General features: G+C 36.2%; 1 protein-coding gene across 3 annotated transcripts in view; it reads left to right on the plus strand.

Moving 5' to 3' along the window:
• The window catches only part of SEPTIN7 (septin 7), an 80,729-nt gene extending 61,071 nt beyond the window's left edge, over positions 1-19,658 (plus strand). For 2 of the 3 annotated variants that reach the window (XM_080383341.1, XM_080383340.1), the window contains exons 6-14: positions 2,178-2,295; positions 4,122-4,214; positions 5,405-5,501; positions 7,611-7,662; positions 8,589-8,714; positions 13,111-13,131; positions 15,795-15,930; positions 17,935-18,074; positions 18,630-19,658. In XM_080383341.1, coding sequence (XP_080239467.1) covers positions 2,178-2,295; positions 4,122-4,214; positions 5,405-5,501; positions 7,611-7,662; positions 8,589-8,714; positions 13,111-13,131; positions 15,795-15,930; positions 17,935-18,074; positions 18,630-18,669 — 823 coding nt within the window. In that variant the 3' untranslated portion in view covers positions 18,670-19,658. The remainder of the gene's footprint in view (positions 1-2,177; positions 2,296-4,121; positions 4,215-5,404; positions 5,502-7,610; positions 7,663-8,588; positions 8,715-13,110; positions 13,132-15,794; positions 15,931-17,934; positions 18,075-18,629) is intronic. The other variant, XM_080383342.1, reaches the window with a different exon arrangement.
• Positions 19,659-20,181: the final 523 nt, after the last annotated feature.

The raw sequence follows: 20,181 nt of genomic DNA on the forward strand, positions 1-20,181 counted from the left end.
TGTAGCTAGTGTTGGAATGGTTCTAATCGTTTTGAGCTAGACAGAGATGTACCAAATTTGGAAAGGAGTACTGAGGGGTGGAGAAGAGTTGTTCTTCTAGACTTGCCTTAATGAAACATTTTTTGTTGTTGTTCAACATGCATGTTTGTAATGTCAGTTTTGCTCAGCATGCATGTCAATTTTTAAATGCAAACGCTTTAAATCCTTGGCATACACTGTTTTACTAGTGTGCAAAATCAAAATATTATCTAAATAAAGGGAAGATGATCAGTTCTTTGTCTTAGTCAATCTTTCTTGAGCTTTTTCAAGAAAACCTTTGTCTTCCCTCCACACTTCCATTTTACCCATTAAAAGTTTCTGAACTAGTGGGAGGTGCAAATTGTAAGGAAAAATAAAGGTAATACTTCAGTTAAATTAAGCTTTGGTCACTAAATTTGTGAGGCTAAAAAGCTGGAAAAATTTGTTCCTTGCACGGGTATTTCATGTTATTCTTGTGGGGCCTGTAAAGTTGAGCTGGGTTTGCATAATGTTTTTCAGTTACTGGAGTAAATGCTTGGAATTGTCATCTAATTAAGGAAATTAATGAAGCACAGAAAAAATGGGTGCTGCTGTTAGCATTCATTTCTTCTTAAGATCCTGTCTTCTCTGAAGGGGCATTGCTTGCTTCCTACCTGTTTTTTGTAGTGGTGCAGTCTTCAGTCATGTTTCCAACAGCACATGCAACCCATTGAGTAATGTACTCTTTGCTTTTAATGCATGATTGTGTTTACATTGAATTAAAGCCACTTGTAGGTGTACTTACTTCATTTGTCCTTATAACTTCATACATTCGCAAAAGCCTACTTTTTGCAATCTATAAAGAAGAAAATTATGCAGGTTAGGTCCTTCAATTTAACGCATCCCATTGTTTTTAGCTGGTATCCACATAAACATCTGAATTGATAAGTTAGTTGGTATGGGGGTGGGTACAGGGAGAGAGTGAAGGGGCTGGAGGAGCCTTCCAGGTAAGGGAATGGGGTGATAATGTGCAGCCTTTCTGCAACGCTAGGCTCCTCATGTAAAGGCTTCCTGCTTCAGTCTACACTGTCAGCTGAAGACCTTGAGGTGAGCACTGTCGTCATTCTGAACGTTCTGCTTTGGCAACTGCCCTGCAGCTGGTGTTGCCCTGGGTAGCTTTTTGGAGTGAGGAGAGGGAAAGTGTATTGAGATGGATAGATAGTTAAACCAGTGCTCTTAATCTAGATGTGCATTAATGTTATTTACTTAACGGAAACATGTTGAGAAGCTGAGAAATTCAGTGACAGGTAGAAATGTTAAAGTGTATATTCTTTAACACTTTATTTATTCTTTTACATATAGTTTGGAAAAGAAGCTAAATTTGAGTACCAACTGAATCTGGTTTTAATGTTCCTAATCCTAATTTCTTTTATATGAACAGAAATAATCTTGAGTCCTTTAAATAACTCCTTTAAGCCTGACTAAACGCTGAAATTCTGAAGCATTAATGCATCACGGCCTCTGTGGCTTTACTTTATCAAGCAGGAAATATTGACCACTTTGATCCACGTCGATGGTTTTATATACCCATATGGTGGGTGGTTTAGTTTTTATGTCACTGTCACCCGCTTTCATAATGTTTTTATTGTTATACGTAGCGATTTACAGATTAGATATTTCTACTTCATTTGTACATAGGCCACAGAGTTTATATACTAGATTGCTAAAGACAGTAAAAACCCCAAAACCTCAGAGCCCACTTTCAGGAAGAAGCATACAAAGAAACATTACTTCCAGAAACTGAAACTGCATATGTGAACAGAGCATCATTCACAACTGTAAGCTCTTACCAGTCAGGCTTTAAGTGGGACTGTCTTCCAGCTAATGACACAAGCTTTACTACCTTCATAGGAGAGTTCTTATTACTTGCTTAAATGAGTGTAATTTCAGCTAGCAGTAGTCTCATGACTTCTAGCAATATTAATTTACGACTTACCCTCTGGGCTTGCACAGTTCTGGGGGATTTCCTATAGCAGTCGCAGGTAGCCTTTTGAATTTCATTCAAGCATCTGTCGCTCACAAATCAGTGTCTTAAGGGTAGTTGTCAGGACAAATCTCAAATCATTTGTACATTCTTGTTTAATTATTATAAATTGCGAAGCTCTAATGCTGTCTTTCAGACTTAAGCCTTTGGATATAGAGTTTATGAAGCGCCTGCATGAAAAAGTGAATATCATTCCACTTATTGCCAAAGCAGACACACTTACACCTGAGGAATGCCAACAGTTTAAAAAACAGGTGAGTTGAAAGATTCATATTTACAACATGGGGTAATTTAGTAAGTAGGCCCCTATGGAAATAGTGAGATTTAACTTCTTGCATATGAAGTTTAAATCCTGAAGCAACAACTTGAGACAGCAAAGCGAAGTAATTTATATATCTAGATTTAATTATATTTCTTGGTGAAATAATCTTGTTTCTATCCTCAGGGGGAGAGGTTTCAAGTCTAGTATGTTTCTTGGCAGGTGAAATAATTCACTGCTGAGATAAAAATCAGTCAGGGAGGAAGGGAGCTTGCAAGATTTAGGTGCCAAACAGAAGTTGTGTGCTTAAAAAGATAAAAAAAAAAAAAAAAAAAAGCTATTTAACAGTATCACAGTAGTATTGATTGTATTTTGTATTGTGGTATTCACTTTTGTGTTGATGCGCTATATTTATTAAAGATGCCTCAGGTATTAGATCAGAATCAGTATGCCTGTTGCTCAGTCTTGGGCTGCGGTAATGTATTTTAAAGACGGTGATACAATGCGAACATTGATACAACTGATAAAATTTCTTTTGTAGAAAAAATTTGGTATTACTGTCTTCAAGTGGTTTATGTTTTATTTCAACTACATGAACAGAGTAGAACATTTAGGCTTTGTTGTATTGTATGAGGAGGATAAGGAGGACCCAGAAAAGGACAAGACAAGGCATGAAGTTTTTTATTGAACTGTGTTCAGTCCTAGCTTAGAAGAATACAGGGTCTGAAAAGAAGTTGGCATTAAGAGATGTTGTGTGCAATACTCTTGATCTAAGACTGAAAATGGAAGGACATTTTCTTCCTTGGAGGAGCTTAAGCAAGGCACTGTAGTCCTGAAGTCTGTTTTGGTTGCATTTTAGGAGGCCTTTTTATGTAAAGAAGGGAGAAAATGGTAGAACACAGAATATTTCTTAATATATAAGCAGCTTTATCAGTGAGTTGGTGTTAAATAGGAGAGACTTTCCCAAATCAAACTTTGAAAATAAGTCCTTATGTGAATTGGGAACTTACATTCTTATAAGAGTGCAAACCCATGAACCAGAAATATTCCCCAAGGCTCTGCAGTGTAGCTGTTGGCTTAATGGTCTAATACTTTTCCGTTCTAAAATTCTGGAAAACGAATCAGCTTGTTTTTGAAAATACCCTTCAGGCAAATCAAGCACCAAAACAGCACAGTCTCATTTTTGATGACGCTGTCAGTTATTCTTAAGTTTTCATTAGAGCTTGCAAATACTTTTCAGCACAGCTAACTGCTAGAGTCAGTCCATCAGTCACAAGCTCTATTAAAATGGGCAGGTGATTCTGCTTGAAGCAACTGATGCTCAGGTGAGCTAGAAGTGGAAAAGAATAGGAGTGACAGCAGTAGCTATTGTGAGAACTCCAAGGGCTGAAGCATGTCTGCAGTTATCTATTCAAATTTTTTTTTTTAAGGGACTCAGTTGCACAGCTAGCTAGAGAATTTAAGCTGTATTGTATTAGATTTTCTGTGTGCAGGTAGAATTCCCATTAGTGTAAATGTCTGTTTGCCCTGCTGCAGGAAACTGATGTTCATTTTTGCTGTATTGATGGATAGTGTTCTGCTAGCTGTGGGGCTCTGGCTCTGATCCTGTCTTCTCCTGGTTAAGGAGAGGTAGTCATGCCAATAAATCCCTTGGGGTCACCTGATGGTGTTAAACATGTGCAAGTTTTGTGATATAACTCAGTCACCTTAATATGCAAGGGTCTTTCATATCAAACAAAAGGAGGGAGAATCAGATTGCAGCAAGAAACAGGGTTACTGCAAAGTATGAATTCCTCAAACAAATAACATTTTTGTTTTTAGATAATGAAAGAAATCCAAGAACACAAAATTAAAATATATGAATTTCCAGAAACAGATGATGAAGAAGAAAATAAGATTGTTAAAAAGATAAAGGTAAATAATTCTCTTTTGAAAAACTGCTTACTGGAGGGGGGTGTGGTAGAACGGTAAAAGCTTTTTGTCATTACTGAAGAGCCCACCAAAATGTTTAGAAGATAAAAATCAGATATAAACCTGTTCTAAGAGTCACTGCTCCTCAGCAGAGGCAATGAATGACACTCTTAGATGACATAAGTCCTTTAATGGCTAAACTTCAGAATGAGAGCACTAGATCACATGTTCATTTAATAAACTCTTAAGACCACTTTCTTTTTATTTCATCCCTATTTGACTTTTCTCCACCTACCACATTTTGTTTGATTCTGAGCTTTGAAGGAGGCAAGAGCTGTCTTTCAGGCAGAGGTGTGCAGTGGCACAGTGTGTCTGTATTACAGTTAATAGCTGTCTGACTAATTGATATACTGAACCTTAATAGAGACAAATGACTAAAGAAAATCAAAAGGACTGTCAGGCTGTTGAAAGGCTTTTTCTTTGTTTACTTGTGGTTTTGGTATGTTCTTTTGTGTTGGAGTCCATCTTGTATATGTTTCTTGAGCCTTGCTTCTGTTCGTTCAGTATCTTTAACAGCCTATAAAGGCTTTCAAATTTTTTTGTTACTGTGGAAGTCACCTAGGATAAACTGAAAGATATTCTGGGGCTAAGCCTAAAGGAGAAGAGCAGAATAAAATCAAGGACAAAAGTAAAAAATACTTATCTTTGTACACTGTTCCTTTCAGCAGCGTGATGCTGCTCTTGGCTCCTTTGTTGCTTGTTACACTGAAGAGATTTTTGGTTCAGCTGAAAACAAGAATTTCAAGTAGTTCTTTGCCAAACCTTTGAAAAACTGGGTACAAGACCCAGTCAAAGTAACAGGCCTTGTAGCCGGTGAGGATATGAGTTGGTAAATAATTACTGTGCAGTTGAGTAAATAGGAAATGGTTTGCCTGCTGCTTAGTTTACTAAATAACAGTAATGTCTGTTTCTTAACTAGATTTACAGAATACAACAGTGTAAGGAATTTGAGAGATGTGTATGTGTATATTTGTCATTTCACTAGGCAGAGGTCAGTAAACATAATTATTGCACTTCGGGTAAGCTGTGTTATAGTGCCAAACTAGCTTACATCAAGTTTATACATGGGCATGCTTTCAGTATCTTTTGGCAATAGAAATTTTGGTTTTCTAAAGTAATACTTTATCTTGTAGGACCGTTTACCTCTTGCTGTGGTAGGTAGTAATACGATCATTGAAGTCAATGGCAAGAGAGTTAGAGGAAGGCAGTACCCATGGGGTGTTGCAGAAGGTAAGGCTTTCTCATGATTTTTTTTGTTATCTATTTCAAACTTACTAGACATTAGTCTGTATTTGAAATGTTTGATGTGCTTAATTTCAATGTGCTTTGGTCTGGAAATTATTGAATATACATTTATTGTTGTAACAGACTTGGAACAAGGTAAAGGTTCAGCAACATGTAACTTTGCAAACAGATTCCTGTTAAAGCCTCAGTGGGGAATTGTAAAACCTGTAGTAACTTAACTGCAGTTAACAATGAGACTTAGATTACAACAGTTTGTTAGCATTCTTATTTTAATTTTCTTCATGCAAAACCTACATATTTTTTGATTCCTCTTTCTAAAGTATTCGCATTATAAATGTTAATTTGATCAGCTTGACTATTTAAAGTGTCTGGAAGAATTTGTTTTTTTCCCCAAACATCTGAGTCTTAATTGCTGGAGTGTAGCAACAGGAAGGTACCTGGTAATTAATTGAATACTTTTGATAGTTGTTTTTTTTCCATGTTTGGTGGTGTGGGTTTGCTTAAATTATTATTACTCATTTTAAATTTACTTTCCACTGTTACAGAAGCTTGAAGATAACTGTATGTTCTGCAGGCAGCCATTGCCTGTGCTTTAATACTATTCACTTATTTCAAAATGGCACATGGCATACCTTGCACCATGCTGTATAGTGAAACTCACTATTAAACTGGTTTTGCATGATCATTGAACTTTTTCCTTACAGTGTCCATGTATTGAATAAAGGGAAGATTTTTTTTCTCGCTATTTCTGCCTTCCAAGAACAAGGGACTGTACATCTGATGCAGTGTAAAACAGACCCAAAAAAATCCAACCAACAGGCAGAGTATGGGCCAATACTTTAGAGAGAAATGCTGTAGCACTTTGAAGTGCATGTCTGGCAGGAAATGAGGTTTGGCAGAAAGTAAAAACCAGCTGCACCAGAGAGGATCCAGCTTTATTTAAGGCTATTGCATTAGCATTTGGAGATGTACAAAATGCTGCTGCTTTTCTTCATTTTAAAACAAACTTTGTGTTTTACACTCATTGATTGTATAATTTTTGGAAGGGAAGAACTAGCCTAACGAAAAGGAGCCTCTTTAAATGGCTTTGAGTCTGCCAGCTAAGGACAGAATAGTCAGAGATGATACTTTTTTGAGAGTATGACTTCATGTACTATCTTGAACAGCACCACTTAACAGTTTGTGTAAAACCATGGGATAAAATAATGCAGGAGTGCAGATACAAGCTGAACACACAGGGAGATTATGTGCTTCATTTTTCTGTAGGATTCACTGAACCTGGGTTATTTTAATTCCTTCATCCTGTTTTCCTTCTTCCTTCCCACAAAAACGTCCATCTCTGCTTCAGGGGCATATTGGAACCTGTCTTGTGCCTTTCTTTTGCGTGTGCCAAGAGCTTTGTGTGTTGCCTTCTCTGTCTGCATGCCAGAGAGTTCAGGGATGTGCATTTTTCTCCAGTGTTAATTCATTATGTATTGGGAAATGCCACTCAGTACCAGCCTCTTCTACAGTAATGGGATGATAGGCACAGTGGAGTAGGTGACATCTAATGACAGCTGCCAATGTGCTCTTTTGGCCTGTAGGCCTATGCATCAAATAAAATATACAGCCTTCCTTTGCTTAGGTAATAAAGGACTAAATCCACATAAAAATTAAGACTCTTGGCAACTCATTTGGTGGGGCAGGGAGAAATAGATTGCCTTGTCTGTCTTCTAAAGGTTTCGGACATACCTGTATTTAGACTGAGGTCTTTGGTTAGTGCCTGATCCTTATACAACTGTGCTGGCAGGGCTTCCAAAGGACTATGCAGTTACTTAAACTGGCAAAACTGTGCTTCTGTTGCAGTAGCTTTTTTGCTGTATGGAGTACGGTTTGTCATATGGCTTAGGGGAGCACAGGAACTCTGCTGGTAGGATATATTGATGTATTGCTAATGCTGTCCTACTGTTAATACGCGTACTGTTTGAGTAAGGAAAGGCGGGAAGTGATCTGTTGTTGGAATGAATGTAGGAGTTGGGTGACATCTAAAAGCCTTACCTCTATGTAGGGCACGTATTTTGGTTGGCATCTCAACAAAAATTTACCTCTTTGCAGTTGAAAATGGTGAACACTGTGATTTCACAATTCTGAGGAACATGTTGATAAGGTAAGTAACCTGTGGGGGTAACATGAAGTTTTCTGGTATGTCCAGGAGATTGGAAGTCGTATATTGGAGGATAAAGGATTTGAGCTAGTGAGTTGATATCAATCCCTATATTTTTAATTGTGAACAATATCTTACACTTCGTGATATCTTGTTTAACCACATATTTAGCAAGCAGTGGTGGTGGTGATATTTTTTTAAATAGTTCTCTGCTTTCTGATTACTTGTTCTTGAAAATTGTGATTAAACCATAGGAACCAGAGTTCTTTGTTAGTGTTGATGTGTACGTAGTTGTAGGTATTTTTTTAAAACAAAAATGTCAGTGCTGCAGTTGTCTAGAGCAAGACTGCTTGTGCTTCGCTGTGTTAGGCACTGAGTCCTATACTTAACAGCAGTTCAGTAAGTGACATCTGCTATAACAAGTCTTAGTTTGATCATTAAGCTTTGCTTTTCTCCAGGCTGACAATGGAAAATTATCATGGGAAATGAGTGCTTGTAACTTAGTCTTGAACTTTACATTTAGCTTTTGCAGACTTAAAAGATAGGAACTAGGAAGTTTTGTTTGTTTGTTTCTTGCCTGATGTGCTTTGGCAGACCTACTCCAGTAGTAATACACACTTTTCATATCTGTTCTCCAAATTTGCAAGTTTATCCACAGAAGTCAAATTTTCCAAAGATGAGTCCTGTAAATTAAGGTCTAGAATGATGCAAACTTGAGATAGTTCATTGCAGAATAACCTGGTATTTCTGTGACTTTGCTGTCTTGACAGCTGTAATTTATGTGGAAGAAAGAAACATTGTGGGGAGTGGGACATTAATGAAGGGATATAATTATAAAATTAAGTAAATCTGCAAAATTACCATGGACTGATTTTTCAGGTAGTATTTTGTATTTGTGCACTAAGCTGATAAATTGCAATTATTGACAGAACTCATATGCAGGACCTGAAGGATGTCACTAATAACGTACATTATGAGAACTACAGAAGCAGAAAACTGGCAGCTGTTACATACAACGGTGTTGACAACAACAAAAATAAAGGGCAGCTAACAAAGTAAGTTCTTGTTAAGGTTGTATTATGCTTTAGTCTTTTTGCTCTGGTTTTTGTTTCATTGGTTTTGTGTATGTGTGGTGGGGTTTCTGGCTTTGTTTTTTTTCTGTGGGGAGTGGTTTTGTTTTTATTTATCCTCCCATCAGTTGCCTCTTCACTGTAGTTCTGGTCTTTACACTGTATACCTCTTGTTTACTTCTGATTTTTTTTTCTATTTCAGTAATGTTTACATTAGTTTAACTGAACATGTTAAATAACTGGATTTTAGTAAGAGTTCTCTTCAGGACTGAATCTAACATTTACTATTTTTGTTTGAGTTTTATTTCACTGGCACTTATTGCAAAGTTTTTGTGCATCAGTGTTTCTGTTTTGGTTTATATACTTTCGGGATTGTTGGTTCTTTTGGCGTGAATGCTCAATACTTTGTGTCAGGGACATTTTTGAGAAGAAAGGATTAAATTTTTTTTGGAAATTTTGAAAATCCAGATCTGCTGCTGTCATCTTTGAAACACTGCCCTGGCTACTTCTACGGTTGCTTATCATGGCAGGGAAATTATTGCAACGTCTTTATCTTCTGTGAGAGGAGAGTTGCAGTGAAGGAGGGTTTTTGTCTTTTGTTGCAGTTGGTTTGTTGTTTTTTTAACCCTAATATATCATTTTAATTACCTCTGACAGCAAGTTGTTTGCCAGCCTCATGAAGTTACTGGAAGATTTAAAAGTAGGCTCTACTTTATTCTGCATTGTATAATGCTGTTTGAGAATAGCCTCACTCTTAAGTATTTTTCTTCTGTATCAACAATAATTACTGATTAAATAATTAATAATTAGTGATACTCCTATTTCTTTTATTTGTACTAGATTTAAATACAAATTTCTCAACCAAAATATAGGGTACTATTCTGTTCAACTAATGACATGCCAAATTGCAGCTGTTCTTCCTGAAAAACATCTCTGAAACTAGATGGAAATATCTGCTATTCCCATCCATTTGACAGCTACAAAGCCATTTTTCATTAAAGGAGCGTCTATTCTGTGCTACCTTAATGCTTTGAAAGTGGCCGTGAGGGAATGATTTAAGCGGACATGACTTAATTCCGTCTAGTGTGAGCCTACACGAGATGTTGACAAAAAATACAATAGTATATGTCAGTTGTATCAACTCTTCGAATGTGTATGTAAATGTAGGTAAGGTTTTAGTGAGGTCAAGTCTTAAAAAGAGTAGCTTTCCAATACGTGTATCCATAACACAGTGGTTCCTTCTTCTTACTGTCATGTTTGTTGTCGTCATATTGTCCCTGAGTTGTCTCGAGGGTTCTGAATGCTTATAGCAAGTATGAGAAACATTTCTCAAGCCACACCGTTCCTTGTAACGGTACAGTGTTAATGGGAGGGAGAGGAGGAATCATAAGAACTAAAATTACTAGATGAGGTAGTTGCTGTGGAAAAATTGGGGATGGGGGGGGATGTAAGGTAGTTCCCATGTTTGAGAACAAAACAGTGTAAGTGGGCACGTCAGAGAAGAAAATTACTTGAGTGCAAGATCTGGAGCTAACTTTCTCTTTGCTGAGGTGATAGTGTATTACTAGTAGCACAGAAAAGAAAATTCTGCATTTCCTCCAGGACTTCTGACTTGCTATTGCTATACTGTTTAGTGTATTATTATTTGCTATTACTGTACTGAAAAGTGAAACTTTTCCATGGATATCAAATTAAGTTGTTTAGTTCTTATTTTTTTGTGTTGTTTAATACTATGTTTTTATACCTTTCCAAACCTTAGTATGTTTTCCTTAGATTTTGAAAAAAATCTGAATTTTAGTGATAACACTTTCACCATCTTTTGGTTTGTGCTGTTTGTATTAGTTTGCATCTACAATCTTGGTCTGTTACTTAATCCCTGGTTAAGGACTGGTTATGCTGAACTTTTCTGTAAAAGAATAAACCAGTGATTTTTTTATTTCTATTTTTTATTCCCATATTGCAATCATAACAAGATGCATTTCTGTATAAATGTATCTATTAGAATGTTTCAAAACTCTTTTTGTGTCCTTCATTTGCCCTTCTCAGTCAGTTGCTGATAGCTTTGCTGAGATTTTCTTTTTAGCTAGAATTTACGCTAAGAGGGTCTGGAATTCCTGTGCTTTCTGAAGCAATGCTTATTTTTGCATCTCCTGCCATCTCAGATCACTATGCTGTCCCATCTGAATATTTCTAGGCAAACGTGCCTTTTGGAACAATTTTCTCTATAAGAAATGTCTCTCAGAACACTGCAGTACTGCATCTTGGAGGAGAATAAATACAACTGGTGCTTTTAGCCATCAGGTTTTCTTTTGTTCAAGAGAAGAATTGGTAAATGATTGCAGTTTGTTTGATTCAGCCATTTGAAAGATAGCAAAATCTATTGCAAACTTGTAAGAAATATTTTGAACCTTTCCTTAGTTTGTTCCTTCAAACACAGGGTGACTTAAGTAAAATTCTTAAATGCATATATTGGTTATGAAGCAGCTGATGCTATTCTTGCCTTGTTACCTTATCTGAACGTTGAGTTGCAGCATTGTTTTTTAAGCTTTAACATGATTTTTTGGCTTCAGTGTGTTCTCATTGTGTTGAATCCAGCATAGTTGAAGCAGCATAGAAAGAATTTTCCTAATAACAATGTGGCTTCCTGGGAATTAATTGAAAGGGGGGCGAACAGATATTAACAGTTTATCCATGCATCCCCTTAGGAGATTTATGCTTGCCTGCTTGCCTTTTGAAAGAAGCGTCTGTCTCTCAAATGGAGCAATATTTGACTTGTCCTCTGGAAATCTGATTCTTTCACAAGAGGCAGATCCTGTATCTCCATATGAGAATGGAGACGTGCTCTGATGCTGTCTGGTGGTATTGCAAGCATACTGTTAAGCATGGACACAACCTCTGGCTCTGGAAACTACTTCACTGCTGTTCTCTTAAGATGGGTGGTTAGACTTAAGAGATGTACATGCAGCGGTTTTTGCGCTTCTCCAAAAGTATCTCCTACTGGCAGCTGTTGGAGACTGGACTGACTTTTTGCACCTTTAAAACAGCTGTATTTTTATGATCTTCGCAGATCTTTGTTTTTCATACTGTTAACATGCAAATGTGAAAAAAAACAGAAGTATGTGCTACAAGTTTTACTAATGCTGGGCAGATGAATTGAAGCAATTTCTTCTGTACAGTTGATAATTTTCTCTGATTTGTCTCCTTTGATTTGGTGAAACTCTAAATGACTGTTCTACAAGTAACTCGTTGGCCAAAGAGCAATCCAAAGCATGTATTTTCGGTGATTATGTAGCCTTTTTGTATTTTAGGTTTAGCATCTGATTTCTTCAAATTTCAACATTAGAAAAATCAAATGGCAAGGTAGTCTTCACATATATGGATAACTTGTCTCTTCAAACTCTGTGGTAATTGTAATTTCACACGTGTGTACTGTGTGACGTGTGAGAAAATTGGCATTCGCTCTGAAATTTAAAATTTTTAATGTGAAAAATCTTTTCCATTTGCTGTATGAAGCTGCTATCTTCAGTCAGTTTAAAAGTAAAACCTTACTTTATTGAAAGTCGTATCGTACACTGTAAAATGAGCCTTATCCATCTACCGCTCTGTCCAATAACCTGTCTGTCACCCGGTAACAAAATACACAACTCACAGGTCGTTCTAATCACTTAGCTTAGACAGCTTCTAACTCCCTTTCCCTATATTCTTAGAGAATTGTGTGGAGCGGTTCTAATTGTTATTAAGCCCACCTTAATCTGTGGTGAGACTGAATCTGAGCATCTTGTTTTCAGCCTTCCCCCGCCCCCGCTCCTGGTGTTAGTGAAGTACCAACGCCAGGCACGGCCGGGTTGAGCATCGCGCTCCGGGGCGGTGACATTGCAGCAAGTCTTCTGCAGAGCTGAGCTCAGCCCCGGCGGGACCTCTGCTGGCCACGGACGTCAAGTGCTCTTTTTGTAGCACAAGAACATGCCTGGGGGTTTCATACAATGTCCTTTGCTAGGTGACAATTTTTAAATGAACACAGAAGCCTCGATATGGCATTGGTATCCGAAAATTTGTTTAGAGCAAGCGGTTGTTCATGTGACTAAAATATTTAAAAATCACTTTAAGAGCATGCATTTTCTAGGGAAGGTATTCCTGAAAGTGTCTGCACATCAAACCTGCCTTAATATTGACATGGTATAGTGATTTACTAACTGAATTTCACATAAATATAACAAGTTTTAAGTCTTTCCTTTTACTGTGAAAAATTTGCTTTTGGGGGAGCACATAATTAGCTTTAGGAATCTATTAATAATGATTTTACTTTTTTAATTATTGCTTTTTGATTTTGTGGTTTTATTTAAGCATGCTAAGCTAAGCCTCTGTATTTTTTGTTTTTTAGATTTGACACAGTTGAAGGCATGTAAGTGGTCATTTAAATTTTTCCAAAAAACTTAAAGACAAAAATTTTATAAAAACAAAAAAGAGTTTCACTGTTTAATGTTTCAAATTTAAAAGTTTCCTGTCATCCCGTTCTTAGCATTGGTTTTTTCCCTAGCAGTTTTTTTTTGTTGTTGTTGTTTTAAAGCTGTGCTAGTGTAAACTGTAGGAATTTAGAAATACTTTGTGACAGATATATCTGTAAAAAACCCATTCTCTTTTAGAAACTTTTTGGCTAAGCCTCAAACAAATTTGGTCAAACTTCAAGCAGAAGTGCATAAATTGGGAAATCCCCCCAGTTTCTATCCATAGGTTCATCATTATCTGTAGATTTACAGCACTTCATTGGATTGGGAAATTAGTTACTTTAATCTTTTTCCATGGTTTTATCATATTACTGGCTCGCAGAGGTTCCACGTTGCACATATCTAGAATAATTTTTAATTTTTGCCGATTAACTTTGAGGGCTGTTTTAACATACATCCTGCTATTAAATGTGTTATGTCTTCGGTGGTCTTCCCTCAGCTCTCTTTTTGTTCAAGTCCCTTGTATAGTTGTATCCTGAATTACAAAATGATGTGCTTTTACCCACGTCACATACTGACGACCTAACAAAACCAGGTGTGACCTCTGTTGTAAAGCTCTGGGCTGTAAATGCTTGCTTGTTATTTTATCAGATTTTCTGTGCAGACTGATTTTTACCACTGAATGAATATACAGCTGCAATACAGCTGGCGTGACATCCCCATTAGATTATTAGTTTGTCAACAGAAGGACAGTTCTGCTCCCTTTTCAACTCTGTAGAAACTGCAGCAATAATTCCTCACTATTCAGATCTACTTCCTAGGTTAATTTTTGAAGAGCAGATACATTTGAGAACTTGTAGACTTTAAAAGGTAACAACAAGAAAATAGTCTTGTTTTGACAGCTGGTTAGTTTCCACAAGTACTGCTACTCACCTCTTCCTTCATTTTCTTATTTTAGTGTATTAGTGTACTTTCACCTGGGTTTAACCATTATTTATGTTCCTTGACAAAAGTTGCTAAAGGGCTAAAGTAAACATTAGACTGAGGGTCAGTTTCAGTTCCATATATTATACAGCATTTTACTTACCTGTCCAAGCTTTGCAACTATTCGTTCAGATTCAAATTAATTCTTTTTTAAAATGGAAATGCCTTTTTTTTTTTTTTTTTTTTTCTTCCTCCTCCTTGCCCCCCACCAGTTGTCACCTTTAAAATACTGGTGTTTGAGGAAAAAGTCCATATGGTCTTGAGTTGATGTGACATCAGTTACTCTCACTGTATGGTTAGTTGGTGAAAATGGGCAAGCAGGAAGGGTAAAATGAGCCATTAACAGTCAAACCAGATCTTAACTATGTTTGATATCTCATCTCTGTTCCTTTAAGAATGAGTAGCAAATGCTGAATCAAAATAGGCATTGCTAATTGTCTCAATCATCACTGAAAGTTAGTCATTCTTTTCTCCTTTTAGAATGCTTTTTCTACATTATTTGAATCAGAACAGAACAGGGGTGTTTTAGGGTTTTTTATTATTATTTGGTTGGCTGGTTGTTTTGTTTTTTTAAAATGAAAACAAAATTACTTTTGATAGGGCTTAGGCTTGCTACCTCTACAATTTGCTGGTCTGAGTGACTTTTTGCTGACATTGCCGTAGATACCCTCTGCTGGTTGACCATAACAGTTCCAGATATATTAAATTCTTCATTGTTAACAACATGATAGTTAAAGCTTTGTCATTTTAAGCCATACATACTCAAAACCTAAAAAGGAGGCCAGTGATTTGTTTTGATTACGTTGTTGAACAATAGAAAAATCTTAATGACTCTATGTAGCAATCATCACTAGATGAAAATCATCCTGTTTTATCAGATATTTAGTGTGAAACTTGCTATTTAAAATCTGTATCGCCATAACATAGATAGCAGGCTTATACAGCTTTGAAAATTCAGAACCCAGAAAAGGAATAATCGTGAAGTATATTTTTTAAAAATAATTAACTTATAAAAATAATGTACATTAAGTTTATCAATAGCTTTCTAAAGGAAAGTCTTCCAGCTAACACTTCCGTGCTGTACTGATATTCAGTTCCTGAATCTGTTTTTTGCGAAGTTTCTATCTCTTCAAAAGCATGACCACAGTGTTCAACACAGTTGTAATGTTAACTTACTCTTTGGACTCACTTTAAACAGTGAAGATTTAGAGGAAATGGGACACTTTTTCTACAGTGCTCTTAAAATTTTTATTATGTCCATTGATTTTTGTATATATTTGAAAGGAAAGATGCCTGAAGATCACTTGGAAGATGCTAACTTTTTTTTTTTTGTAACTTTTGGTTTCCTGTCTTCCCACTACCAGGTTCTCCTAAAGATATAAATTCAAGAGTTCTGTTACCCTAAATGTAATGTAAATCAATTGTGGGGGAGGAAAATATAAAGTGTCTTTTGGAGGAAAGCTTAACTAAACAGTTAATATAATAATGCAAATTGAATTTAAGCTAGCAGTGCATACAGCAGTGTTATTTATCTTAATGCTTCAGCATTTTTATCTTGCTTTTTACAGATGCCCTAATGTAACAGACAGGAAAAAAAGTTCTAACTAGCTAACTTCTTTTTCTGGATTTATGGCAGGAGCCCGTTGGCACAGATGGAGGAGGAAAGGAGGGAGCATGTAGCCAAAATGAAAAAAATGGAAATGGAAATGGAACAGGTGTTTGAGATGAAAGTCAAAGAAAAAGTTCAGAAACTGAAGGACTCTGAGGCTGAGGTAATCGAAGTGTCTTAAACCCCAATATGCTTGAGGCTGAACAAGTGTAGAGATGGTTCCTTTTGCCAAGACTTTGCAACATAACCTCTGTCTATAATTTGATTCCATAGTTAGATTTTACGTTTAAGGACAACACAGTTATTCTTTCTCAGCTTGTTGTCTTCGCTGAAATGGTGTACGCCCAAACTTAAAACATAATTTTAATGTTCTCATGCATTTTCATTTTATTTTCACAGTATGCTAGAATACTCCTTAACTTTCTTACCCTCTTTTTCTCCCTCTTCTTTGGAATATTTTATGCATGTTTTCTTCCATGTGCTTTAAAAACTTCTGCAGACTTTAATGGTTTACACAAGCTAATGTAGTAATGATAATTTGCTTTGCGTATTAAAAAAGCATTTTACAAGTTAGATACGATGTCTGTAAGAAACCATCTAAATGAGAATTACAAGACTAAGGAAGAGACAGGGATATGTTGATGTCATTTGAATGTACATAAATTTAATTTGTCATCTCCAGGTGAAGTCCTCACAGTGAAACTGTTTTTATGGCCTTCAAGCAACTAGAGTGATCTTTCTAAGAGACTATTGTAAAATTATATTTAACTGGAAAATTAATTTTAAATTTTGAAAAGGCAGCTTCCCATAAGAAGCCTAATGGAGAAGTTCGAAACTGTCAAAGTTCCTGAAGCAAAGTTTGGCTCCAGATCTGAGGGAAAGTGAGGGAACTTGGAAGGATGGTTGAAATGTTGAAATGCTTGGCAGCCTAGGCATTATAAGGAGGCAAGACATACTGGATCAGAGGAAAAAAAAAAAGTATCAATCCAGACTTTTTTCTTTTGAAGAAGCATATAGATAAGGGCATAAATGCTAAGATACACCATTCAGCAATTTGAGGGTTTTAAAGCTAAGCATTTTATCTGGATCACTGTGTTTAATTAGTCACTGGATTTATCCTTCCTCATTTTCTCTCTCATCTTTTTGAACCCATTTATATTTCTGGCCTTCACACTCTACTTGTAATATGAAAACCAAACAGAAACCTATCTTGTTTTGCATGTAATACTTCATGACTTTTTTGACTGAGCGCATCCTGTGATGCTAGTTTTTAAATGTTCATGCAGTGCTTTTTTTTTTCTTCACCATTCATGACTTCAAACTTCTGTTGTATTTCTCTAAATGTAGAAAAGTAGACAATAAGCACTGCTGAGTATAAAGCATTTAAAAAAAAAATCTGTAAAGGGAAAATATGTTTTGAAGGGTTTGCGTAAGACAGGAATTTGCAAGAGAGTAAAGAAAGAGGGAGTTTTGTTTAGCCCAATTCAGAAACGTGTTACACCGCACAAAAGGAATCACTTACAGTGATTCGCACATACACACAGATCCATTCTCACATACAACATATTTGATTGTCATCTGTCCCATCAACTTGCAGAAGAGACTTACACTGTTCTGGCAATGTATTCTTATTAGTATGTTACTTGTATTATTAGTATTCAGTAATACCAATAATAATTTCTTTAGTGAATAAATTAATCTACTTAACTATATTAGGGATCTGTTTGAAAAAATATTAATATTATAGGATGAAATCAATGTTTGGTTTTTTTTTCACCTGCACAAAGTCAAAGATGCTAATTTATGCATTACTGATACTCAGATGCTCTGCAATTTGCTTCTTAACATTTGCAGCAAATATTGAATTATTCTTGAATTTCCTTTTGTATGCCATATGTGGCTGCTTACAGCTCCCTGCTTGTAACTTGGGCAGCATTTGGGGTGTTTTCTGTTAAGTATAAAATGAGGCTGTGGGATTAATACCCTTTTATTTCTGTTATTGGCAGTGCCTATAACCTTAATGGTTTTGGTCTAAGAGTTACTTTCTCTGAAGAGAAAACGTAATCCTCTATTTCCTTGCATTAGTATCATACTGATGTTTGTTACTACAGCTCCAGAAGTTGCTGTGTTTTCTGCACTTACTGACTGTTCATAACTTTTTCTATAGCTGCAGCGACGCCACGAGCAAATGAAAAAGAATTTGGAGGCACAACACAAAGAATTAGAGGAAAAGCGTCGCCAGTTTGAGGATGAGAAAGCAAACTGGGAAGCTCAACAGCGTATTTTGGAACAACAGAATTCTTCCAGGTAATTTTGAAGTCTTGTCCTGGAGTTCAAAGTAAATGTCTGGTAGCTTTCTGCTAAAAGGCAGTTTCTGTGGTAATAATGGTCAGTGCTGGGTGGCCACGATGGAAATGTCACTTAAAAGCCAAGAAAAATCTGGAACTGCTTTGAGTTACAAAGGAACATGTATTAGAAATATTGGGAAGATTATTACTTCTGAAGCAGATTTTAGTCTGCAAAAACACTGTATCCATACATAACTAGTCTAAATACATATCCAAAAAAAAAGTTTGTGTTTGAAAGCTAGATTGCATCAGATTTCTGAAGGATGAAGAGTTGAAGCTTTGAGAATGCAAGTGTTAAGTTTTCCTAGCCCTTGGAAGGGGAAATCTAGTGATAAATGCATTGCTTGACTTCATGTAGTGCAGGTACTGTGTACATAATAAATTTCATATGTTGTACTGCAACCAGTAAAGCTTTTATAAAATGTATATTAAAAGATGTACAGTAGTCATTACTTTAAAAAGATTAGAGCATGTACGCGTTGTTTAACAGCCTTTTTTATATATATCATTTTAGGACCTTGGAAAAGAATAAGAAGAAAGGGAAGATATTTTAAATGCATCTTTTTGACCACCAGTTATGTATTAGTTGCCAATACGCCAGCCTGGACATCAGTGTTTGTTGGATCCGTTTGACCAATTTTGCACCAGTTGTATCCATAGTAATGGATTTAACAGCATGACATATTTTTGTTAATTTTGATGGAGAATGAGATGCCTTGAATTGTCTAGGGTGTTGTGTACTTGGAAAAATAACAGCTCTAAGTACCTTTTTTTTTTTTCCCTCTTCCCTTTTTAAAACAGATGTCATTTTAATGCAAAAGAAAACATTTTACTGTTGTACAATCATGTTCTGGTGGTTTGACGGTTTACAGGATATTGAAAAATGCAAGGACTCTAGACTGTTTTTAGTGAGGATAAATTGCCATAATATGATGCAAACAATGCTTCTCTGTTATAATACAGGAATTCCTTTCAGTGCAGCATTATACAATAATGTAATTTAGTCTAACACAGTTGACCCTATTTTTGACACTTCCATTGTTTAAAAGTACACATGGAAAAACAAAAGTTGTAGGCTTACAGTGCACCTAAGCTTTTTATAACAACCCTTTTATGTTTTGGATTCTTTAAATATATGCTATTCTCATTTAGTAACTTCTTTAGCCAGAAGGATCTCATTACTGCTTCATTTTTTGTAATAACATTTAATTTAGATATTTTTCCATATATTGGCCCTCCTAAATAGAATATAGCTTCTTTCATATGGTAGGAACCAGTGAGTAAAACTTTCCTTTAACTCCCTTTTTACATTTTATGGTAAGTAGCAGGAAAAACGCATTTATAGGTCATTTCTAGGCAAAATTGTGGAGTTAACTACCAACCTGTTTCTACCTGTGTGCAGTCTTTCTTTATTTTACTAGAAATGGGAATATGGCCTCAAGAAAAACATCACCATTTTGCATTTAGCTGTATTCATATACTGCATTTCTGTATTTTTGTTTGTATTGTAAAAAGTCACATAATAAACAATGTTGTGATGTAACACGCTGCTGTGTCAGGAATTTTGAAGGAGTTAAACAGCCAAGTTCTTCTCTGGGAAATGGCTGAACTTCCTCTCTTCTGTCCGGACTTGATTGACCCGTCTCTTTGATTTGTCCAAGTAATTAGTTTAAGGTATAGAAAATAGCTATGCGTTGTGGAGTTGTTAAAAAAATCCGGTTTCAGCGGCTGTGAATTGCGAAACACTGGTCTGTCTGGCCCAGAAGAGGGCACCCCGCATCCGCAGGCGCTGTGCTGCATCCCTTTCCCGCAGCCTCTTCAGGTACTTCTGTTGGGCTTCTGGGCAGGGGTGGTGCTCTTCGTCTTTTTAGTTGTGTCAGTTCTAATAAATGTAACAGTGTACATTGTTAAAAAATTGATGGCGACTTTTTATGTCTACTTGTGGAATGATAAAGAATGATGAAGAATGTCTTTTTTTTTTTTTTTCTCCTGACATGTCCCTTGTCTTACTTTGTAGTACTCCTGCTATCACTCTTTCTGTTCATTTTTCTTTCACGTGAGTTATG

Source organism: Falco punctatus (genome assembly GCF_963210335.1).
Source record: "Falco punctatus genome assembly, chromosome: 4".
NCBI classification, from domain to species: Eukaryota; Metazoa; Chordata; class Aves; order Falconiformes; family Falconidae; genus Falco; species Falco punctatus.